This window comes from Erythrolamprus reginae, chromosome 12 (assembly GCF_031021105.1).
Source record: "Erythrolamprus reginae isolate rEryReg1 chromosome 12, rEryReg1.hap1, whole genome shotgun sequence".
Lineage (NCBI taxonomy): Eukaryota > Metazoa > Chordata > Lepidosauria > Squamata > Dipsadidae > Erythrolamprus > Erythrolamprus reginae.
Window position 1 is genome coordinate 28,557,200 of NC_091961.1, and position 24,958 is coordinate 28,582,157.

A 24,958-nucleotide genomic window follows, 5' to 3' on the forward strand; every position below is an offset into this window, starting at 1 on the left:
CGGCATAAATGAGTTTTGAGTAATTTACGAAAGACAAGGAGGGTGGGGGCAGTTCTAATCTCCGGGGGGAGTTGGTTCCAGAGAGCCGGGGCCGCCACAGAGAAGGCTCTTCCCCTGGGGCCCGCCAAACGACATTGTTTAGTCGATGGGACCCGGAGAAGGCCAACTCTGTGGGACCTTATCGGTCGCTGGGATTCGTGCGGTAGCAGGCGGTTCCAGAAGTAATCACATTTAGCATTAGCATTTAGACTTACATACTGCTTCGCAGTGCTTGGCAGCCCTCTTTAAGGGGTTTACAGAGAGTCAACATATTGACTCCAGCAATCTAGGTCCTCATTTTACCCACCTTGGAAGGATGGACGGCTGAGTCAACCTTGAGCCTGCTGAGATTTGATCTACCAAACTGCTGGCAGCCGGCGATCAGCAGAAGTAGCTTGCAGTACTGCTCTCTAACCACTGCGCCACCAAGGCTCTCTGCATCCTTGAGAGATTTTTTTTTTGGATGGCATTTGGGGGGGAGGAAAATATCTTTTTTTAAAAAAAATATTTTTTATTTATTTTCAAATGAAAAAACAAAACATTACGAACAAACATGAAAGAAGTCTTAATACAAAAAGGGAAAACTATTATAGGTTAAATCAGTTCAGAGAAATAAACACATCTATTACAAAACTCTATCTATGAACATTTCAATCTAATAAATTTAACTATTATTTTAACATCATTAAGCTTTTTAAAAAAAAATTCAACCAGATATAGACCGTCTGCCAAATTTTATAAAATTCTGATACTTCTTTTAATCAAGAAGGTATTCGCTTATTATGGAGCTGCATCTGTTTCATGAAACCATTGAGAGTTAAAAAAACAAACCACCACATTATATCTTAGCATTCACAGGATTCTGTTCTGGTTTCTGCAGTTTATCAAGTCAGAATATCCCATTAACATGGAGAACCTGCCAATCAACAATGGCAACGGACAGGCGTTTGGCTATACCCTCTATGAGACGGTCATCCTTGGCGGAGGGACCCTGTATTCACACGATTACATCCGGGACCGAGCACAGGTGAGGATGGATGTGCAAGATTATTACTTTCTTCTAGGAGGGAAAAAGCTTGCTGGATTTTGGTTAAGTCTGATATCACTCTATAAATCCTTAGTAAAACTATACCTAGAGTATGGCATATAGTTTTGGTCACCATACTATTTTTATTTATTTTATTTATTTATTCATCTGTCCAATACACAAATACATAGGAAGAAAAATAGACATGTAGTAATATATATAAGGGTAAAGTGAACTTAGAGGAGAGGATATATGAAAGAAAGAAAATATACAGTGATCCCCCGTTTATTGCGTCCCCAACCATTGCGAACAGGGTACTTCGCTATTTTTCAACCCGGAAGTCAAAATACCATCTACGCATGCGTGCCCGTGGGCACGCATGCGTAGATGGCAACCGGGAGATCAGCTGCTGGGCGGCTTCCCTGAGTCTTCCCCCTCTTGCTGGCGTCAGCGAGGAGTTTCCCCACCGCCCACGCAAACTCCTCGCTGCCGCCCGCCCTTCGCCCGCCCACGCCGTTCATTCTCGCCGCTTTCGAGCTGAATCCGGGAGCGAATTCGCTCCCGGATTCAGCTCGAAAGCGGCGAGAATGAACGGCGTGGAAAAGCCGTTCCTTGCCGTTCGTTCTCGCCGCTTTCGAGCTGAATCCGGGAGCGAATTCGCTCCCGGATTCAGCTCGAAAGCGGCGAGAGCCAGCGCCCCCCGGACCCCCAACCCGGGTTTGGGGGGCTGCTAGGAAGCCCTCCATGCCGGCGGCAAACAGCCGCGCCGCCCCCAATCTTCGGCTCCTCGCTAGCGCTGTTGGAGTAAAAACACCATCTGCACATGCGCAGATGGTGTTTTTACTTCCGCAGCGCTACTTCGCGAAAACCCGCTCGTTGCGGGGGGTCCTGGAACGGAACCCTCGCAACGAGCGGGGGATCACTGTATATGATAAGTGAGAGAAAGGAAAGACAATTGGACAGGGGACGAAAGACACACTAGTGCACTTATGTACGCCCCTTACTGGCCTCTTAGGAACCTGGAGAGGTCAATCGTGGAGAGTCTAAGGGAGAAATGTTGGGGGTTAGGGGTTGACACAATTGGATTGGAATAGAATAGAATAGAATTCCTTATTGGCCAAGTGCGATTGGACACAAAGAATTTGTCTTTGGTGCAGATGCTCTCAGGGTACATAAAAGAAAATATAGGTTTGTCAAGAATCATCAGATACAACACTTAATGATTGTCATAGGGGTCAAATAAGCAATGAAGAAACAATCAATATTAATAAAAATCTTAGGATACAAGCAACAAATTACAGCCATACAGTCCTAAGTGGGAGGAAAAGGGTGATAGGAATGATGAGAAAAAACTAATAGAAATAGAAGTGCAGACTTAGTAAAAAGTTTGACAGTGTTGAGGGAATTATTTGTTTAGCAGAGTGATGGTGTTCCGGAAAACACTGTTCTTGTGTCTAGTTGTCTTGGTGTGCAGTGTTCTGTTGCGATGTTTTGAGGATAGGAGTTGAAACAGTTTATGTCCAGGATGTGAGGGGTCAGTCAATATTTTCACCGCCCTCTTTTTGACTCGTGCAGTATACAGGTCCTTGATGGAAGGCAGGTTGGCAGCTATTGTTTTTTCTGCAGTTCTGATTCTTCTCTGAGGTCTGTGTCGGTCTTGTTGGATTGCAGAGCCAAACCAGACAGTTATAGAGGTGCAGATGACAGCTAATGGAGCATCTGCAGGACAACCACCAAACTTAGAGAGCACCCAGAATCATTCAAGCAAGACTTAGCTACATCAAAATTAAGTCAAAAAACCCGATATTGAGTAGAAAGAGTGCAAAGAAGAGCAACCAAGATGATTAGGGGACTGGGTGCTAAAACATATGAAGAACAGTTGCAGGAACTGGGCATGGCTGGTTTAATGAAAAGAAGGACCAGGGGAGACATATGAATGGCTTGAAACCAGAAGAAATAACTAATAAACAAGTAAATAATACATGGATATAATTGATAACTATAAATAACACAATAAAATGTAAACAATTGATATATGGATTAGATAAAGCAACAACGACCACTCACAACAGCTATCTGCTTTAAAAACACAGAGAAAGCTTTGTGTCTCAATTTACAGAATGCCATTAAAAGCAGAACATGTTTTCTTTTTTCCTATTGTTGGAACAACTGAATGGCCATAACCTGCTAATTGTAATTTACCGAGGCTGAATAATCTAGGTTTCTTTAATTAATTTCCCCTCGTTCCCGTTCTTTTGTATAATCTGTTTAAATGATTGTAATTATAAGACGGCTACATCCTGTGCTTGGATCAGATTCTCACCAGGTTCTTCTGGTCTCAGAATAACAGAGTTGAATGGGACCTTGGAGGTCTTCTAGTCCAACCCCCTGCTTAGGCAAGAATCCCCTACACCACTTCAAAAAAATGTTTTTCCAACATCTTTTTTAAAACTTCCAGTGTTGGAGCATTCACAACTTCTGGAGGCAAGTTGTTCCACTGATTAATTGTTCTGACTGTCAGGAAATTTATCCTTAGTTCTAAAGTTGCTTCTCTCCTTGATTAGTTTCCACCCATTGCTTCTTGCCCTCCACTCAGGTGCTTTGGAGAATAGGTTGACTCCTTCTTTGTGGCAGCCCCTGAGATATTGGAACACTGCTATCTTGTCTCCTCTGGTCCTTCTTTTCATGAAACAAGACATACCCAGTTCCTGCAACTGTTCATCATATGTTTTAGCCTCCGGTCCCCTAATCATCCTGGTTGCTCTTCTCTGCACTCTTTCTAGAGTCTCCACATCTTTTTTACATCGTGACTCTAAAGTGTGCAATAGGGTTGATAACATGTGCAATAGGGTTGATATTCCTGGAGGCGTCTGTAATATGGTAAATGATTTAGCTTTACTAGATAAATGGTCAAAGCAATAGAAACCGCAGTTTAATGTTTCCAAATATAAAATAATGCACTTGGGGAAAAGGAATCCTCAATCTGAGTATTGTATTGGCAGTTCTCTGTTAGCAAAAACTTCAGAAGAGAAGGATTTAGGGGTAGTGATTTCTGACAGTCTCAAAATGGGTGAGCAGTGTGGTCGGGCGGTAGGAAAAGCAAGTAGGATGCTTGGCTGCATAGCTAGAGGTATAACAAGCAGGAAGAGGGAGATTGTGATCCCGCTATATAGAGCACTGGTGAGACCCCATTTGGAATACTATGTTCAGTTCTGGAGACCTCACCTACAAAAAGATATTGACAAAATTGAACGGGTCCAAAGACGGGCTACAAGAATGGTGGAAGGTCTTAAGCATAAAATGTATCAGGAAAGACTTAATGAACTCAATCTGTAGAGTCTGGAGGACAGAAGGAAAAGGGGGGACATGATCGAAACATTTAAATATGTCAAAGGGTTAAATAAGGTTCAGGAGGGAAGTGTTTTTAATAGGAAAGTGAACACAAGAACAAGGGGACACAATCTGAAGTTAGTTGGGGGAAAGATCAAAAGCAACGTGAGAAAATATTATTTCACTGAAAGAGTAGTAGATCCTTGGAACAAACTTCCAGCAGACGTGGTTGGTAAATCCAAAGTAACTGAATTTAAACATGCCTGGGATAAACATATATCCATCCTAAGATAAAACACAGGAAATAGTATAAGGGCAGACTAGATGGACCATGAGGTCTTTTTCTGCCATCAGTCTTCTATGTTTCTATGTTTCTATCGTGGCGACCAAAACTGGATGCAGTCTCCTCGTGTTACAGTCTCTAAATCCTCCTCTAATCTCCTGACCTTTGTGAAAATTAAAAGATGCCTTGACTGTGGTTTTTTTTTCCTCCTGTGCAGGTGTTTATTAATACTCGATACATTGGTCACCTTGATTACAATGTGCAGGAACTGTCCATTCCTAACCGACAGGTGAGCAGTCAAAAAAAGCAGCTGGGATTACAAATCTTTATGTACCCAGGTTTCTGCCTTCATCCCTCCTTCCTCTGCTTTCAAAGATATCAGGTACAAGTGGTCCTTGACTTACAACAGTTTGCTTAGTGAGCGTTCGAAGTTCCAGTGGCACTGAAAAGAGCGACTTACGACCATTTTCCATCCTTAATGCAGCATTGTCGTGTAATTTATATTTGGAATGCTTGACAGCTGATTCACATTTATGACAATTGCAATGTCCCGGGGTCCCGTGATCCCCCTTCTATGACCATCTAACAAGCACAAGTCCATGGGGATGCCATAATTCACTTAACAACGGTCCTACTAATTTAACAGATGCAGGGATTCGCTTCACAAAGGTGGCCAAGAAAATGGACAAGACTCGCTTAGCAAAAAATTTCTCACTGAACAACATAGGTTTCGGGCTGAGTTGTGGTCATAAGTCAAGGACTACCTACTTTTCCTTTCTTGGAAACTGCGGTTTAATGTTTCCAAATGGAAAATAGTGCACTTGGGGAAAAGGAATCCCCAATCTGAATATTGTTTCGGCAGTTCTGTGTTAGCAAAAATTCCAGAAGAGAAGGATTTAAGGGTCGTGATTTCTGACAGTCTCGAAATGGGTGAACAGTGTGGTCAGGTGGTAGGGAAAGCGAGTAGAATGCTTGGCTGCATAGCTAGAGGTGTAACAAGCAGGAAGACGGAGATTGTGATCCTGCTGTATAGAGCGCTGGTGAGACCACATTTGGAATACATTGTTCAGGTTTGGAGACCTCACCTATAAAAAGATATGGGTCAAATTGAACAAGTCCAAAGACGGGCTGCAAAAATGGTGGAAGGTCTTAATCATAAAACTCATCAGGAAAGACTTAATGAACTCAATCTGTATATTCTGGAGGACAGAAGGGAAAGGGGGGACATGATCAAAACATTTAAATGTGTTAAAGGGTTAAATAAGGTTCAGGAGGGAAGTGTTTTTAATAGGAAAGTGAGCACAAGAACAAGGGGACACAATCTGAGGTTAGTTGGGGAAAAGATCAGAAGCAACTTGAGTTTTTTAGTCATATTAATTGGATTTTTAGATGTTTTTGCTATGTTCTTCTGATATGTTGTCAGCCGCCCTGAATCCTCGGAAAGGGGCAGCATACAAATCTGATAGGTAGGTAGGTAGGTAGGTAGGCTGGATAGATAGGTAGGTAGGTAGGTAGGTTAGATAGATAGATAGATAGATAGATAGATAGATAGATAGATAGATAGATAGATAGATAGATAGATGATAGGTAGGTAGGCAGGTAGGTAGATAGATATTATTTTACTGAAAGAGTAGTAGATGCTTGGACCAAACTTCCAGCAGACGTGGTTGGTAAATCCACAGTAACTGTATTTAAACATGCCTGGGATAAACATATATCCATCCTAAGATAAAATACAGGAAAGGGCAGACCAGATGGACCATGAGGTCTTTTTCTGCCGTCAATTTTCTATGTTTCTTATTCCTTGCAGGGATATAGACAGCTGCAAATCTTAGTGGAGAACTCTGGGAGAGTCAACTATGGGCTTCATCTGAACAACCAGCGGAAAGGTAGGTCGCCTTCTTTTCTGTTCTCGTGACTTTAATTGTAAATTAAAATAAAGTTTTGCCTTCCCGCTTTAAAACCAGAACATTGAAGTTCTGTATCCAGAAAGATGCCCCAAAGGTGGTTTTTTTCAAGAGGCAACTGGACTTTCTGGTGAGTTCAAATCTCACCAGGCTCCAGGTTGACTCAGCCTTCCATCCTTCCGAGGTGGGTCAAATGAGGACCCAGATTGTTGGGGGCAAGAGGCTGACTCTGTAAACTCCTTAGAGAGGGCTGTCAAGCACTGTGCAGCGGTATATAAGTATATATCCCACTGTTTCTATTTGAGAGGCGGTCAACTTATTTTCCAAAGCACCTGAGGGCAGGGCAAGAAGCAATGGATGGAAACTAATCAAGGAGAGAACCCATGTGGAATTAAGGAGGAACTTTCTAACAGTGAGGAGAATTAACCAGTGGTACAGCTTGTCACTAGAAGCTGTGGGTGCTTCATCACTGGGGGATTTTAAGTAGAGACTGGAGGGCCTCCTATCTTAAACAGTATAGGGCAGTGATGGCGAACCTTTTTCCCTCTCAGGTGCCAAAAGCAGGCGCGTTGCCGCGCATGCACAATTGCCCATACCCATAATTTAGTGCCTGGGGAGGGCAAAAACGGCCTCCCACTGCCTCAGAGGCCCTCAGGAGGCTGGAAATGGCCCGTTTCCCAACTTCCAGTGGGCCCAATAGGCCTGTTTTTGCCCTCCCCAGGCTCCTGAGGCTTCCCTGGAGAGGCTTCCCTGGAGAGGCTTCCCTGGAGAGGCTTCCCTGGAGCCTGGTTGTTCTGTCTGGGTGCCCCCAGACTTCAACACCAACTGGGAAAAAACAGCCAGACACGCTGGTAAAAACAAAGGCACTTTATAGTTTGAAAAATAAACACAGAGAAAAACCTGTTCTTCCCAACAGGCAGGCTATGAGACTTCACAGCAGAGTCCTGACGGCCAGACAATACAGCAGACTTCTTGCTGGCACACCCACCACTGTAGAGAATAAGACCCACACCTTTCCCCCCCAAGGTTTCAGTATTCAAAGTCACAAACCAGAATTCCAAGACGCCAAAGATCACAGCCAGGTCCCAGGACTCCCAAAGATAATACTCCACAAGCCAGGAAGGGTGGGTCTGCCTTTTCAGCCTTTCCAGAGAGCACCACACCCAAACCCAGCTGTTGCCTCTTTAGTGCTGAAAGTACCTGGCTAATTGTCCCCTTCGTTGTGTTGCTCTTCTCTGCCGGAGATCGATGATTGCTTGTGCATTTTCATCTAAGGAATCCAGGCTGCTTGCTGGGGAGAGCTCCCCCTCGGGGGACTCTGGCTGTCCTCCCTCTCCCTCAGCCTGAGATTCCTCCTCCCCGTCTGCCTGAACCTCCTGTTCCTCATCCTCCCCCTCTGAGCCGGAAGCCGGCAGAGGATCAGCCGTTCCCTGAGGGGCCTCAGACGGAATCACAACACTGGTGAGGGCAAAAACACACTCCCACATCCCCCAGAGGCCCTCTGGAAGCTGAAAGTGCCTCCTCAGAGCCTCTATGCAAGCTGAAAATCAGCTGGCCAGCACACACATGAGTGCTGGAACTGATTTAGAGCACCAACTTGCATGCCAGCTGATATGAGTCGGGGTGGCGCAGCAGGTAGAGTGCTGTACTGCAGGCCACTGAAGCTGACTGTAGATCTGAAGGTCGGCGGTTCAGATCTCATCACCGGCTCGAGGTTGACTCAGCCTTCCATCCTTCCGAGGTGGGTCAAATGAGGACCCGGATTGCTGGCTATGTTAAAAAGTGCTATTGCTAACATGTTGTAAACCGCCCTGAGTCTAAGGAGAAGGGCGGCATAAAAATCGAATAAATAAAATAAAATAAAATAATATTTTTTATAATAATAATAAACCAGATTATCTCAGGGACCGCCTTCTGCTGCACGAATCCCAGCGACCAGTTAGGTCCCACAGAGTGGGTCTTCTCTGGGTCCTGTCAACTAAAGAATGTCGCTTGGCGGGACCCAGGGGAAGAGCCTTCCCTGTGGCGGCCCCAGCCCTCTGGAACCAACTCCCCCCAAAGATTAGAATTGCCCCCACCCTCCTTGCCTTTCGTAAGCTGCTTAAAACCCAACTCTGCCGTCAGGCATGGGGGAATTGAGACCCTCTTCCCCCTAGGCCTTTACAATTCTATGCATGGTATGTCTGTATGTATGTTTGGTTTTTTTTATATTAATGGGCTTTTAATTATTTCTAACATCAGACTACTATTGTACACTACTTTATTGTTGCTGTTAGCCCCCCCCCCCCCCCGAGTGTCCGGAGAGGGACGGCATACAAATCCAATCAATCAATCAATAAAATAAAATAATAAAATAAAATAAAATATAAACTAAAATAATAAAATAAATAAATAAATAAATAAATAAATAAAATAATAAAATAAAATAAAATAAAATAAAATAAAATAATGAATGAATGAAGCAAGCCCATTTTTCACCGTCACCAGGCTCCAGCGGCCTCTCCCGTCCCGTCAGAGGCCCTCCAGAGGCCAAAAACGTCCTCCCAGAGCCTACGCGCGCTGAAAATCAGCTGGTTGATACATGTATGTGCACTGTCGCCGAGTTAGGGCGACGGCTCACCTGCCAGCAGATATGGCTCACCATAGGTTCACCATCGCTGGAATGGGGTCTCCTGCTTCAGCAGAGAGTTGGACTAGAAGACCTCCAAGGTCCCTTTTCCAGCTCTGTTCCGACTCAGAATTGTGTGGACCCCAGGGCCAAACCCAGAGGGGGGCGGCATCAGCGGCTGTTGCTCTTGGCAGGCGCCCAGGCCTCCCGTGTGAAAGGTGATTCATCAGCCTTGCGCTCATCGTTTGCTCTTGGGGTTTTTTTCTCTCTTGCAGGCTTAATTGGCGACATTGTTTTCAACAAAACCTCCTTGAGAAGCTTCAAGATTTACAGCCTTGAAATGAAACCCAGCTTCATGGAAAGGTTTGCTCAGTGAATCTCGGCAACCGCAGCCCCTTCCCCACTCCCCTCCGCTGCTTTTTCGATTCTGGTGATTTGTTTCCCCCCCGTCTTTCCCTTTGTTTACTGGAATTGTGCTTGGCCCAGCTCCAAATCCTAGTTAGCATCTCCACCTTCCAGCAAGCTGGCATCTGGTAAAGAGTGGGGCAGGTAGGTAGGTAGATGATAGATAGATAGATAGATAGATAGATAGATAGATAGATAGATAGATAGATAGATAGGAAGGCAAGGAAGGAAGGAAAGAAAGAAAGAAAGAAAGAAAGAAAGAAAGAAAGAAAGAAAGAAAGAAAGAAAGAAAGAAAGAAAGAAAGAAAAGAACTAGAATAGTCAGGCTGGAAAGCATTCTAGTTCCTCCTTAGGTTGATGACTTTGGGTCGGTCACCAGGAGACAGTGAGTTCTAGTTCCTCCAAAGCTGGCTGGGGGATCCTGAAATGCGCCAGGCTTAAAGTTGCCATAGTCGGAGACCCCTGCCCTAAAATCCTCTGCCTGGATAACAGCAACCTAGAGGGAAGCCCTTCAAAGCTGTAACATCCGGGAGGCCCCCTAGAGGCCATCAGTTCCAACTCCTGCCGTCTGCAGAACCCCCAATAAATGCCAGCTTTTGACAAATGGCTCTTCTGTTTTCTCTCCTTCCTCTCAACGATATCCCTGTGCAGGGAGGTGGGAGACGGTGTTTTAATCTTGTTACAATCCTCGGGAAGGTAACAGACCAATTGGGCATGCTTTGTTGCCAGGCCCTCCCCTGCCTCCTCCACGGTTTTCGAACCGTTGAAATGTGTTGTCAGCAGGGATGACGGTTTGAGCGCCAATTCGCAGATCGGGACAGATGCCGACGAGGTTCGCAAGGATTGCAAAACACGGCCAAAGTTAGAAAGGAGCCGTGCGGCAATTAAACACAGCCCGCCTGCTTAGCCCAGAGACCCAAAACGCACCTTCCAGATGGCTGCCTAAACTCACCTTGAAGGTCTCTCTCAAGAGGAGCCCGCTATTCTCTGCGGGTCACTGGTTTATAGCATATCTAGCCAGGTTTTCCAACGCCCAGGTGAAGGAATCTCAATTTTTGAAGTAGAGTGTGACCCGAGGGATGATGAACTATGGGCAAGATATTCTGTGAAATTACACTCAAGAGAAAGTTGTTAGAAGGTGGGGGGAATGCATGCGTTAGCCAATAAGCAAGACTTACAAAAAGAAAATATTTGTAGCTCAGGGTTGAATTGAGGGGTCCTTGGTCCTTGGACTAACACTGATGATCTTACCATGGAATGGAATGGAATGGAATAGAATAGAATAGATACTAAAGTGAAGAATAGAATAGAATGGAAGGGAAGGGAATGGATTGGAATGGATTGGAATGGATTAGAATAGAATAGAATAGAATAGAATAGAATAGAATTCCTTATTGGCCAAGTGTGACTGGACACAAAGAATTTGTCTTTGGTGCAGATGCTCTCAGGGTACATAAAAGAAAATATAGGTTTGTCAAGAATCATCAGATACAACACTTAATGATTTTCATAAGGGTCAAATAAGCAATGAAGAAACAATCAATATTAATAAAAATCTTAGGATACAAGCAACAAGTTACAGTCATACAGTCCTAAGTGGGAGGAAATGGGTCATAGGACTGATGAGAAAAAACTAGTAGAAATAGAAGTGCAGACTTAGTAAAAAGTTTGACAGTGTTGAGGGAATTATTTGTTTAGCAGAGTGATGGTGTTCCGGAAAACACTGTTCTTGTGTCTAGTTGTCTTGGTGTGCAGTGTTCTGTAGCGACATTTTGAGGGTAGGAGTTGAAACAGTTTATGTCCAGGATGCGAGGGGTCAGTCAATATTTTCACCGCCCTCTTTTTGACTTGTGCAGTATACCGTTCCTCAATAGAAGGCAGGTTGGCAGCCATTGTTTTTTCTGCAGTTCTGATTCTCCTCTGAAGTCTGCGTCGGTCTTGTTGGGTTGCAGAGCCAAACCAGACAGTGATAGTGGTGCAGATGACAGGTAACGAAGCATCTGCAGGACAACCACCAAACTTAGAGAGCACCCAGAATCATTCAAGCAAGACCTAGCTACATCAAAAGTGACTGTGGATACTAATGGAGTTTTTCTCCTGGAGATTCCTCCCCCCTCCTCCTCATTTTCTTTCTCCTTCATTTATTTAATTTATTTATTTTTTGAATTTATGGGCTGCCCTTCTTCCCTAGCCTACGAGGAGCAACTCCTTGGAGTGCCATCCCTGACAGTGCGGTGGGACCCGCCTTCTTCCGAGGAACCCTCCAAGTCCAATATATGCCCCAGGATACTTTCCTAAAGTTGGAGGTAAGTTGTTGATATATTTATCAGAGCCGCAAGAAGTCTGATATTGTTTTTATGTACAATCCTTTTTTTATTAATTACATGTAATATTCGAATTTTCTGAGATGGGGGATTTGGGGTTTTCATGAGCTGTACCTGATAATCATCACAATTATTTATTTATTTATTTATTTGATTGTTTGTTTGTTTGTTTATTGATTGATCGATTTGATTTGTATGCTGCCCCTCTCCGAAGACAATTATGACAAATCACGGCTTGAACTGTCTTGCCTTGCATGTACTGTAATGAGTATCGCTCGTATATTAAGTTTTACCTTTTAAGTTACACTACTGAAATAAATGAACGTTGGTACAATATTTTAATTTTTTGAGTTTCACCTGTATATTTTCAGTTAGTATTCTTTCCACGCAGTAGGGATTGACCTGTTATTTTGTTAGATGCAATGGTTGATGATGGTTTAAAACATGGACGTGGCTCAGAATACTTGATTTGTAATGATGAATATGCATTTGCCTTCTTTTAAAAAAAAAATCTTCGTTTTTGCAGCAGGAACTAGAAAAATAGGTGTAGGGCTTCTAGTACCACAGCAGTAGTTTCTTAAACAATAGAAACACAAGATTGACGGCAGAAAAAGACCTCATGGTCCATCTAGTCTGCCCTTATACTATTTCCTGTATTTTCTCTTAGGATGGATATATGTTTATCCCAGGCATGTTTAAATTCAGTGACTATGGATTTACCAACCACGTCTGCTGGACGTTTGGTCCAAGCATCTGCTACTCTTTCAGCCAAATAATATCTCACATTGCTTCTGATCTTTCCCCCAACTAACCTCAGATTGTGCCCCTTGTTCCTGTGTTCACTTTCCTATTAAAAACACTTCCCTCCTGAACCTTATTTAACCTTTCACATATTTAAACGTTGTGATCATGTCCCCCACTTTCCCTTCTGTCCTCCAGACTGTACAGATGGAGTTCATTAAGTCTTTCCTGATAAGTTTGATGCTTAAGACCTTCCACCATTTTTGTAGCCCGTCTTTGGCCCCGTTCAATTTTATCAATATCCTTTTGTAGGTGAGGTCTCCAGAACTGGACACAGTATTATTTCAAATTTGGTCACACCAGCGCTCTATACAGCAGGATCACAATCTCCCTCTTCCTGCTTGTTATACCTCTAGCTATGCAGCCAAGCATTCGACTCACTTCCCTCCTGAACCTTATTTAACCCTTTCACTTATTTAAATGTTTCGATCATGTCCCCCATGGGGATAGGCCCAACGTGGCCTATCGGGTGTGATGCTTAGAGCGTTTCATTATTGAGGGTGACCCTTGTCGCCTGTAGTGGCACCAGGTCCATCAGAGCATTGTGGCATCTCGATCCATTTACAGTGGGATCCTCTTTTGTATTTGCAGGGCTGGGAAAAGGGCGTTGTGTTTGTCAATGGCCAGAACCTTGGTCGCTACTGGAACATTGGTCCTCAGGAAACACTCTACCTCCCGGGAACCTGGCTCCAACAAGGGTACAACGAAGTGAGTTGCGTGATTTGAATCTTGTTCCCTTTCTTTTCATCTCTGTCAATAGACTCAGGACCATTTCTGACTAGTGGTAATGGAACCGGGTTAGAATTCTGGAGACTGGACATTCTAGTCCTGCCGTTAGGCATGAATGCTGGCTGGATGATTTTCAACCAGTCACCAGGAGATTGGGAGTTCTAGTTTGACCTTAGGCACGAAAGCTGACTGGATGAGTTTGAGCCAATCCCCAGGAGATTGGGAATTCTAGTCCAACTTTAGGCATGAAAGCTAGTTGGGTGATTTTGGGCCAATCACCAGGAGATTGTGAGTTCTAGTCCCACTTTAGACATGAAAGCCAACTGGGTGAGTTTGAGCCAATTGCCAGGAGACTGGAAGTTCTAGTCCCACCTTAGACATGAAAGCCAATTGGGTGAGTCTGAGCTAATAACCAGGAGGCTGAGAGTTCTAGTCCCACCTTAGACATGAAAGCCAACTGGGTGAGTTTGAGCTAATAACCAGGAGACTGAGAGTTCTAGTCCCACCTTAGACATGAAAGCCAACTGGGTGAGTTTGAGCTAATAACCAGGAGACTGAGAGTTCTAGTCCCACCTTAGACATGAAAGCCAACTGGGTGAGTTTGAGCCAATAACCAGGAGACTGAGAGTTCTAGCCCCACCTTAGACATGAAAGCCAACTGGGTGAGTCTGAGCTAATAACCAGGAGAGTGAGAGTTCTAGCCCCACCTTAGACATGAAAGCCAACTGGGTGAGTTTGAGCCCAATCACCAGGAGACTGAGAATTATAGTCCAGCCCTAGGCATTGTTGGGTGATTTTCGGCCAGTCCCTCTTTCTCAACTCTTAGGGCTGATGTTATGGGGAAAATGGGAAGAAGGCATATGTGCAGAATTACTCAAAAGAAAAGCACTCTTTTATCTGAGCTAGGTTGTCCCCTCCCTCTTCTTCTTGTTCCTCCTCCAGATCGTTATATTTGAGGAGCGTCTCGGAGGCCGCATCATCCATTCCACAGACCTGGCGTTCTTGGGAAGGGTTCAGTACGTGACCTGAGCTCTTCCTTGACTGCTCCACCCTCTACTGGTAGTAATGGTTCAGGTTCCGCTTCTTCACTGATGGTGGGAGGTAAGAGAGCCTGCACGCAGGACCTTCCTCCCTCCCATTGTGAAAACCACATCCCGTATCCTTATATTTTCTAGTTATGGGTGGAGTTTGGCCAAAGGAAAAACCCGCCCAGGGAGTTAATTTAGGAGGTTGATTTAAGAGTCCTTGAAGAAAGAAAGGTGCCCGGATAGTTAGGAACGTTCTCCTAAAAGGAACTCAAACTTTGCTACAAGTTCTCTACGCTAGATGCTAAGGACCTGACGAAAGGAAGAGCGTTCGCACGAGAGATCCGACGAATTGATACAGCCGTATCTGGCACCAGTTTGACTTTGATCGACCTTTAAGGTTACGTCTGGAAAAAGGAATATTTTCTTTGCATCTCTCAGTAGACCACGTTGAGCCTTTTTCAGACAGTTGAAGCCGCCAGTCTCGGGCACCCAAGTTGGTCCTTAGGCGGGCCGTGAAGGAACGTTAACATTTTTAACAGTTTGCGTTCGTTCGGTTGTTCCAAGCCAGGTCTTAAAAGGAAGGGACGCCGTGTTCCAGCATATAAAAGGCCAGACGTCGATAGGGACTTCCACGCCAAGTCAATAGGAATTGGATTTCAGTTGACATGTTAACGGCATTTTTTTTGGGGGGGGGGGCAGATAGGAATCGGGCTTCATCCAAGCTACACAGAACGCCTGTAACATCTGACTCTTCCACAGCTCGGCCACAGGTTTTGGAGATCACACAGGGTGGGAGATGGGCCAGGGATGGATGGGTGGGATTGGGACGTACCTTGGCATCAAGACAACACATGTATTCAACCTGTGCTAAACTCTCGGAGCGCTCCCTTGAGCCAGGAGGAAGCTCCAACCTAGAGAGAGGCCCTCCAGCCTCCAAAGATTAGCCCAAAACCTTGGCATTTCCGTCTGGCAATATGTCACACAATGTCTTCCCCCCTCCAGTAACTAGGTTGCAATTCTGTGCAGCCCGCCATTTACAACAGGTGTCCCTCCCTCAAGAAAACGGGACTTGCAACTCTCGATGATATATATACCCACTGCCATTTTAGCGTTCTGTACTGGATCTCCTTTAAAGGGGCATCCGAAGTCTCAAAATTCGAACGCAGCTCCGCTTTGGAGACGATCCTCGGATTGTGAAGGCTTCCCTTGGAAGCTGTCCTCCTGCTTCCGAGGGAAGGTTTGAAAAATTGGCGAGTTGGCCCCGAAAAGATGCTTTTGAGGGCATTTTTGAATAATTAGTCAGAGGCGGAATTGGATCAGTTTTTTTAAAAAATTATCTTTTTTTGTGCTTTTTTTTAAATTAAAAAAAGGAAAGTCAACATGGCTACTACATTCCCCTAGTACGCTTCCCCTACTACGATGCCGTCCAAGTGCTTTGAGGCACAACCTTTCAGCCCAGAAGACCAGTGGATGATGGATCTTGTATTTACCAAACATTGGTTGGTAAAAGCCGCTTTAAGCCATAAGCGCCCAGTCTCTATATCCGTCTGTCTCTCCCTCCTTCCATCATTAACCAAGACCTCAGTTTCCCCGGGGGAGCCAAGCATTGCAATAACCGTGGGCACCATTAGTGTGTGTTGTCGCCCTCTTGCTGGCCTGCCTTTGGCTGTGTGTTGCAGGCACCTGCCTAGACACATACCCCACCCCGAATAAATTCGGCACTTGGTTTTTTTCCCATCGATTGTTCAAGTTGATTGTCACCAGGCGGTTGAATTGTGATTCTGGCCTTTACAAGTTAAGGGGTTGGAGACAGGAAGTGTCCAACCTTGGCAAATTCAAGACTCGTGGACTTCAACTCCCAAAATTCCCCAGCCAGCCATGCTGGCTGGGGAATTCTGGGAGTTGAAGTCCACAGGTTATCAAATTGGGGCACCTGTTCTCTAGCGATTTGCAGGCCCCAAGTTACGTTGAGGCCTTTCCTGACTGTTCAAAATCCATATTTTTCCTTGTATTTATGAAATTTAACTACAGTTAAGTTGAAAACTTTAAAAAGGCACCCCTGTAAAAAAAAAAAACAGAAGTTGGGTAGAATAGCAGCAGCACCTCTTTCCGCAACTCACACTGATAACAAAGATTTGAATCTTTGGAGGTTTTCCAGAGCATATTTCCACCCTTCATCCACCATGTGCTTCTTGGGAAAAAAAAAAGACAGGAGGAAAATTGGGATGAATCATTGCGATTTTCTTTTTGAGTCTGCGATTTTGCTACAGCCTGGCAGAGTTATACTCATAAAATGGAGTGGAAGGCTGAAGGAAAAACACAAACACACACGTACGCACCAGCAGAAAGAACGGTGATTGGAAAAATGTGCTTCGCTAAGAAAAAAAAACGTATTTCCCTTTCTAAAAAGAAAGAGTTGCCTCCAGTTTCCCCCTTTTGATCAAAGGTTTGAGCTGGTTTGTTTTGAAAGCCTGTGGATTAAATTCCGTATCGTTGGATGTGTATTTGACTCAAATGCTGTTTTTTCCCTACCTACAAGTGACCGAGGTTTTGAATTTTTTTCCCCATAAAGTCGTATGAAAGGCCTAGTTTGGATTGTTGGTTCGGTTTTTTTTCCCCTTCCCTGTGACTGGTTTGCTAGATATTTGTAATAAATGAAGGGGGGGAAAGGAAATTTGTCTTATTATTTATTGGTACCGTGGTCGTTTTCTCATATCACAAGAACGTTCCCATTGGTCCCAAGCACGAATTTGAGTCCACGCCGCCTTAAGCATTTTATTCACTCAGGTTAAAAGTTTTTTTTAAAAAAAAATAAGCCTATTTTTTCTTTCTTTTTTGCTGTACCTGACTTTCCTTTCAGCATGAAGATACAATTGTGCTTTGCATTTTTTTAATATGTGTGTGTGTGTGTATGTGTGTGTGTATATGTAACATATTTTTGCTGATAATTGAAAAGGAAGGGAGACTAGTATGGAACTATTTCGAGCTCTTTTCCTCTCTTCAGTTAGACATAACCTTACCGGGATTTGAACCAGTAGACTTCTGCTTGCCTGATCTTGGGAGTTGGAGGAAGTCAAAATTTCTCCTATTTTGCCAAAAAAAAAGGGGGGGGGTAATTTTTTTGCAAAAACAAGGGTGTTTTTGCCTTCCTGCAGTCCCCAGGAGCATGCTTCAAGCTTCCCAAACCCTCCATGTTCCCCGTTTTTTTGCAAAACTGGATGAAAAACAGATCCGTTTTTGCAAAAAATGGAGTGCACAGATGATTTGGGAGGCTTGTAGACTGCTGCTGGGGGCTAGAGGAAGGCAAACCCTCCCCCCCCCCTTACTTACCTCTTTGAAATCTCGGTGCATCTTATACACCAGTGTGGATTATAGTCCAAAAAATACGGTAATTTGATTCAATTTTTGTGCTGCTGAAGTTTTGACCATTCTTCTGCAACAGGATAAAATCCAAAGGTGGTTACCGCCATTCTTACCAGCAAGCTTACGCACGTCCCTCATTATGCAACCCCACCCACCCACCCACCAGATTTTTATATCCACATATTTTCAGCATGGACCAGGAAAAATAAACCTTGTTTATAGCCCAGAGTTTGTAGCAGGGCATCCTGTTGTGCTATTCCCCCTCTTCTGTATCCCCTTTTCCATGCTTTTCACTTTGCCTTTTGCTCAGAATCAGTGTGGGTGGAGCAGGAATTCTCTTAAATTTCAAGCCCACTTTTCAAATATAAGCTGATATACTTTTAAATGCATCTTCCTGGGGTACAGGGCATTTTAAGCCCAGAAAGAAGCTCTGGTTACAGACTATCTTTACCTGTAGGAGATTGATTGAGTGTGTATGTGTATACAGTGTTCCCTCAATTTTCGAGGGGGATGCGTTCCGAGACCGCCCGCGAAAGTCGAATTTCCACAAAGTAGAGATGCGGAAGTAAATACACTATTTTTGTCTATGGAAAGTATCACAAGCCTTCCCTTAACACTTTAAACCCCTAAATTTACAATTTCCCATTCCCTTAGTAACCATTTAGATTATTACTCACCATGTTTATTTATTAAAGTTTATTTAAAAAATGTTTTTTAAAGGCAGACGAAAGTTTGGCAATGACATATGATGTCATCGGGCGGGACAAAACGTGGTATAGGGAAAAAAACAGTGAAGTATTTTTTAATTAATATTTTTGAAAAACCGTGGTATAGATGTTCCGCGAAGTTTGAACCCGCGAAAATCGAGGGAACACTGTATATAAATGAAGAGGCAATAGCCATCACAATCTCCGGCGTGTTTAAAATTTATTTAAAACTACTAAACATTATTAAGCTTTCGTCAGACCTTACTGACTTCGTCAGAATATAAAATCCCATCGAAGAGATGCTTGCAAGAAGTACCTTCAAAGCAATGCCTGATAGCCCTGATAGGGAAAGAAAGAGGGAATACACAACGGGGGAGAAGAGGCAACAGAAATTCCATTGCCATCTCTCAGCATCACTAAGGCAGAAACCACAAAGCTAATTACAGGAGGGAAGAAAGGATGTGGACTTATTACACGTGCAATGACTAAATTGCGCGGCATTACTTAAAAGCACACATCTCTTCAATGGGATTTTATACTCTGATGAAGCCAGTAGGGACCGACTAAAGCTTAGTAATTTTTAGTAGTTTTAAATACATTTTAAATGATCCAGATTTGACACCTAGAAACATAGAAGACTGACGGCAGAAAAAGACCTCATGGTCCATCTAGTCTGCCCTTATACTATTTCCTGTATTTTATCTTACAATGGATATATGTTTATCCCATTCAGTTACTGTGGATTTACCAACCACGTCTGCTGGAAGTTTGTTCCAAGGATCTACTACTCTTTCAGTGAAATAATATTTTCTCACGTTGCTTTTGATCTTTCCCCCAACTAACTTCAGATTGTGTCCCCTTGTTCTTGTGTTCACTTTCCTATTAAAAACACTTCCCTCCTGGACCTTATTTAACCCTTTAACATATTTAAATGTTTCGATCATGTCCCCCCTTTCCCTTCTGTCCTCCAGACTATACAGATTGAGTTCATGAAGTCTTTCCTGATACGTTTTATGCTTGAGACCTTCCACCATTCTTGTAGCCCGTCTTTGGACCCGTTCAATTTTGTCAATATCTTTTTGTAGGTGAGGTCTCCAGAACTGAACACAGTCTTCCAAATACACAGTATTCCAAACACCTCATTCAGTCTAGGGCATTGCTTCTCAACTTTGGCAATTTTGAGCTGCATGGACGACAACTCCAATAATTTCCCAGCTCCCTGGGGAATTCTGGGAGTTGAAGTCCACATAACGTAAAGTTGAGAAACATTATGCTAGATACTTTTAGGAACTTCAATTCCCAGAATTTCCCAGCCAGCATGCTTCAGAAAGATTAGACCTATTTATAGCCTGTATCAATTTCCCTTCCAATTTTCCTGTTCTAATACCTAGGGCCGATAATTGAGGAATCCGACTAATCCAGTGATTTTCAACCTTTTTTGAGCCGCAGCACATTTTTTACATTTACGAAACCCTGAATCATTTGGGGGGGGGGGGGGGAGCTAAAAAAAGTTTGGACAAAAAAATTCTCTCTCTCTCTCTTCCTCCCCTTCACTCTATTTCTTTCTCCCTCCCTCTTTCTCTCCCTTCCTTCCTCTTTCTCTCTCTCTCCCTTTCTCTTCCTTCCTTCCTTCCTCTCTTTTTTGCTCTCTTTCTCTCCCTCCCTACGTCCCTCTATGTCTTTCTCTCTCTCTCCTTCCCTCCCTCTCTTTCTCTCTCTTGCTCTCTCTCTCTTTCTCTTGTTCTCTCTCTTTCTCTTGTTCTCTTTCTCTCTTGCTTTCTTTCTCTCTTGCTTTCTCTCTCTCTTTCTTTCTCTCTGAGCTTCGCGGCACACCTGACCATGTCTCGCGGCACACTAGTGTGCCACGGCACACTGGTTGAAAAACACTGGACTAATCAATAAAAGTGACTTTTGCCCTCTTGTTGCTCACGTTTCACCAATGGCCCTGGGGGAATCCCGCATCTCCATCACTCTGCTTTTTTAATCTGTTGTTTTTCATTTTTATTGTATTGGATCGTTTCCAGGAGGTCAGGCATAAGTGAGCTGTTGTTGGTTTTTTAAAATACTGATTTATTAATTTATTGATGGTTTTTTTTTCTTCTTCCTCTGCTCAAGAACCCAAGCTGGTCTGTGGTTTATGGAGCAACTCGACTTGGTGGTTTTCTTCTGGTTGACCGAGGGCCCAATTTGGGTCTGGAATCGGGGTGATTGGTGTCTGGAGTAGGAACAAACTGCAAATAGGGGGTGAAAAATGGGTTTTAGTGTCTCGCTTTAGTTGCCGTTAAGCAGTAGAATGCTTAGTTTTTCCCCCCCAAAGCAAACCCTGATTTTACATTTAATTTGTTGCCCACCACAAAGAGAAGGGGGTCATGCTACTCACCAAAGCACCCCAAGACAGAACAAAAAACAGGATGGAAATTAATCCTGGAGAGAAGCAACTTAGAACTAAGGAGAAATTTCCTGATAATTAGAACAATTAATCCATGGAACAGCTTGCCTACAGAAGTTGTGAATGCTCCAACACTGGAAGTTTTAAAGAAGATGTTGGATAACCATTTCTTTGAAGTGGTGTAAGGGTTTCCTAAGCAGGGGGTTGGACTAGAAGACCTCCAAGGTCCCTTCCAACTCTTTTTCTTTTTAAGACATGCGAAGGTTGGACAGCCATCCATCAGGGCTGTTTTAATTGGGATTCATCCATAGAATAGGGGTGAGACTCACCGGTTTCGTCCCATTCTCAAACACGGATCCCTTGAGAAAGAGATCCCTGAGCTTTCTTTCAAAAGCAGAGAGATCTCCCTGCTCTTCCAAAGCAAATAGTTTGAAAATTACAAAATGAACCTTTGGCCTTGTAGTAGAAGACATGAGGCCTCCTTTGCCGTAGATTATCTTTGCAAAGCAGACCGAAGCTGCCTTGCAAAACCCAATAATCTAAGTCAGACCCTGCTGGTGGCTAAAACATGAAGAACAGCTGCAGGAACTGTGTATGTCCAGTTTAATGAAAAGAAGGGCCAGGGGAGAAATGATAGCGATGTTCCAATATCTCAGGGGTTGCCATAAAGAAGGAGTCAACCTATTCTCCAAAGCATCTAAGGATAGGACAAGAAGCAGTGGGTGAAAACTAAACAAGGAGAGAAGCAACTTAGAACTAAGGAGAAATTTCCCGATAATTAAAACAATTAATCCATGGAACAGCTTGCCTCCAGAAGTTGTGAATTCTCCAACACTGGGAGTTTTAAACAAGAGATTGGATAACCATGTGTCTGAAGGGCTGTAGTATTTCCTTCGTAAGCAGGGGGTTAGACTAGAATATCTTCAGGGTCTTTCCCAACACTGTTATTCTCTTACCTGTCTATGTCTCCAGCCAGTGTTATTTGTTAAATGAAAGATGTGACAGCTCCTGCAAATCGTTCCCAGCTGCCTTACTCTCTCCTGTCCTGCTGTTATGTTTAGTACAAGATAGTTTTAACGTGACATTAGATTCGATTCTATTCGATTTGATTAATAAGAGTCGGAAGGGACCTTTATTTTATTTATTTATTTATTCTATTTTTATGCCTCCCTTCTCCTTAGAATCAGGGCGGCTTACAACATGTTAGCAATAGCACTTTTTAACAGAGCCAGCCTATTGCCCCCACAATCTGGGTCCTCATTTGACCCACCTCGGAAGGAGGGGAAGGCTGAGTCAACCTTGAGCCGGTGATGAGATTTGAACTGCTGACCTTCAGATCTACAGTCAGCTTCAGTGGTCTGCAGTACAGCACTCTACCTGCTGCGCCACCCCGGCTCATGACCTTGCAGGTCATCTAGCCCAGGGGTAGGAAAAGTTGGATCTTCCATCATTTGTGTACTTCAATTCCCAGAATTCCTGAGTCAATCATGCTAGCTCAGGAATTCTGGGAGTTGAAGTCCACATGTCATAGAAGAGCCAACGTTGCCTAACCCTGATCTACCCCAACCCGCACCACCCAAGCTGGGAGTCCAGTCTCTTCTTGAAAGCCTCCAGTGATGAAGCACCCACGGCTTCCAAAGGCAACTTTTGTTCCATGCATTGATTGTTCTCACTGTCAGAAAGTTCCTCCTTATTTATTTATTTTATTTATTTATTGGATTTGTATGCTGCCCCTGTCCGCAGACTCGGGGCGGCTAATAACAATGATTAAAAACAACATGTAACAATCCAATTTAATAAAACAACTAAAAACCCTTATTATAAAAACCAAACATACACACAAACATACCATGCATAACTTGTAATGGCCTAGGGGAAGGAATATCTTAACTCCCCCATGCCTGGCGACAAAGGTGGGTCTTGAGTAGTTTGCGAAAGACAAGGAGGGTGGGGGCCGTTCTAATCTTTGGGGGGAGTTGGTTCCAGAGGGCCAGGGCTGCCACAGAGAAGGCTCTTCCCCTGGGGCCCGCCAAACGACATTGTTTAGTTGACGGGACCCGGAGAAGGCCAACTCTGTGGGACCTTATCGGCCGCTGGGATTCGTGCGGTAAAAGGCGGTTCCGGATGTATTCTGGCCCAATGCCATGTAGGGCTTTAAAGGTCATGACCAACACTTTGAATTGTGACCGGAAATCGATCGGCAGCCAGTGCAGGCCACGGAGTGTTGCAGAAACGTGGGCGAATCTAGGAAGCCCCACGGTGGCTCTCGCGGCCGCATTCTGCACGATCTGAAGTTTCCGAACACTTTTCAAAGGTAGCCCCACGTAGAGAGCGTTGCAGTAATCGAACCTTGAGGTGATGAGGGCATGAGCGACTGTGAGCAATGACTCCCTGTCCAAATAGGGCCACAACTGGTGCACCAGGCGAACCTGGGCAAACGCCCTCCTCGTCACAGCCGAAAGATGATGTTCCAATGTCAGCTGTGGATCGAGGAGGACTCCCAAGTTGCGGACCCTCTCTGAGGGGGTCAGTAGTTCCCCTCCCCCCCAGGGTAATGGACAGACAGATGGAATTGTCCTTGGGAGGCAAGACCCACAGCCACTCCGTCTTGTCTGGGTTGAGTTTGTAGGTTGAATCTCTCCTTGTTCAGTTTCCATCCATTATTCCTTCTCGGGCCTTCGCGTGCCTTAGCAAATAGCCAAAGACAGCATTCCTCTTAGTCCCAAATAGCATCTCTTACATGTTGGCACCATGCTCAATCAAGCCTTCAGAATGAAAGACTGTTAAAATAAAATTACTCTTTTGAGGACTGATGCCACAAATTTGGCTCGGATTCACATTCTCCTTCCGTCCCACTTGAAGTGGGACCTCCGTAGTATCAAATGCCAACATGACCAAAGCACTGTAATTCACTCATGCATGGAGACTGCTGTACCTGCGCGCATCGTTCCTGGCTTTGCGGCATGACGTCAGATTTCCACGTTGGGGTCTGTGAAGCCTTTTTTGCCCTCGTTCACCAGCACGGGTTTCTCCGTCCTTGTGTGCCAGACGAGAATCTGGATCAATAAAAAAGGATTAAGTTGTCAATTCCTCGGTCTTCTGACATGCAACATATAGGTGAACCTCAAAAAATTAGAATATTGTGCAAACGTTCATTTATTTCAGTAATGCAACTTAAAAGGTGAAACGTAATATATGAGAGTGACTCATAGCATGCAAGCCAAGATTCATGCTTATATTTTTCAGAGGTCCGATATTGTTCTCTGTACAATCCTTGTTTTATTGATTGCATATCATATTCTAATTTTCTGATATGGTGGATTTGGGGTTTTCATGAGCTGTACCCCATAATCATCAGCATTATGACAAATCACGGCTTGAACCATCTTGCCTTGCATGTAATGAGTCTCATATATTACATTTCACCTTTTAAGTTGCATTACTGAAATAAATGAATGTTTGCATGATATTCTTAATTTTTTCAAAGTTCATCTGTACAATACATCAGAGGTCTTCAAACTTGGTAACTTTAAGACTTGTGGACCTCAACTCCCAGAATACTGGGAGTTGAAGTCCACAAGTCTTAAAGTCGCCAAGTTTGAAGACTTCTACGTTACATTATTAAACTAAGGGTTTAATAATGCTTTTTAACCTGAGCTCCGTAATTCCCTGGTTTGCTTTCATCCTGACAAGAGAAAAAAATTGTAGCTCAGGGTTGGTAAAAAAAAAAAGAGAGAGATTGAATCTCACTCCCTTTTAATTTAATTTATTAGATTTGTGAGCCGCCCAATTCCTTTAGGACTCTGGGTGGCGTACAATCAATAAAAATAATATAAAAACAGTATAAAATCCCCTTAATAAAAACATTTGTACTTCTGGGCTGGAGCTAGATGTTATTGTTCACGGCCCCCAAGTCTGCCGGCAGAGCCAGTTTTTTAAAAACTGGAAGGCCAGGAAGGTGGGGGCGGTGTGGACCTCCAGAAGTAGTTTAGCGCTGTTGATGATACCTAGTTTGGTA

At 43.9% G+C, this 24,958-nt stretch overlaps 2 protein-coding genes across 4 annotated transcripts in view; one reads left to right on the forward strand and one right to left on the reverse strand.

Moving 5' to 3' along the window:
- Positions 1–24,958, forward strand: part of GLB1L2 (galactosidase beta 1 like 2) — a 71,388-nt gene that overhangs the window by 34,728 nt on the left and 11,702 nt on the right. For 2 of the 3 annotated variants that reach the window (XM_070765136.1, XM_070765138.1), the window contains 7 exons: positions 920–1,066; positions 4,897–4,968; positions 6,490–6,568; positions 9,470–9,557; positions 11,791–11,905; positions 13,316–13,432; positions 14,396–17,155. In XM_070765136.1, the coding sequence (XP_070621237.1) occupies positions 920–1,066; positions 4,897–4,968; positions 6,490–6,568; positions 9,470–9,557; positions 11,791–11,905; positions 13,316–13,432; positions 14,396–14,482 (705 nt within the window). In that variant the 3' untranslated portion in view covers positions 14,483–17,155. Of the gene's footprint in view, positions 1–919; positions 1,067–4,896; positions 4,969–6,489; positions 6,569–9,469; positions 9,558–11,790; positions 11,906–13,315; positions 13,433–14,395; positions 17,156–24,958 lie in introns of those variants that run through there. The other variant, XR_011560407.1, reaches the window with a different exon arrangement.
- The window catches only part of B3GAT1 (beta-1,3-glucuronyltransferase 1), a 33,498-nt gene continuing 29,207 nt past the window's right edge, over positions 20,668–24,958 (reverse strand). Inside the window, exons 4-5 of the mRNA XM_070765139.1 lie at positions 23,876–23,996; positions 20,668–20,782 (exon numbers count right to left, since the gene is read on the reverse strand). Coding sequence (XP_070621240.1) covers positions 23,910–23,996 — 87 coding nt within the window. The 3' untranslated portion in view covers positions 20,668–20,782; positions 23,876–23,909. The remainder of the gene's footprint in view (positions 20,783–23,875; positions 23,997–24,958) is intronic.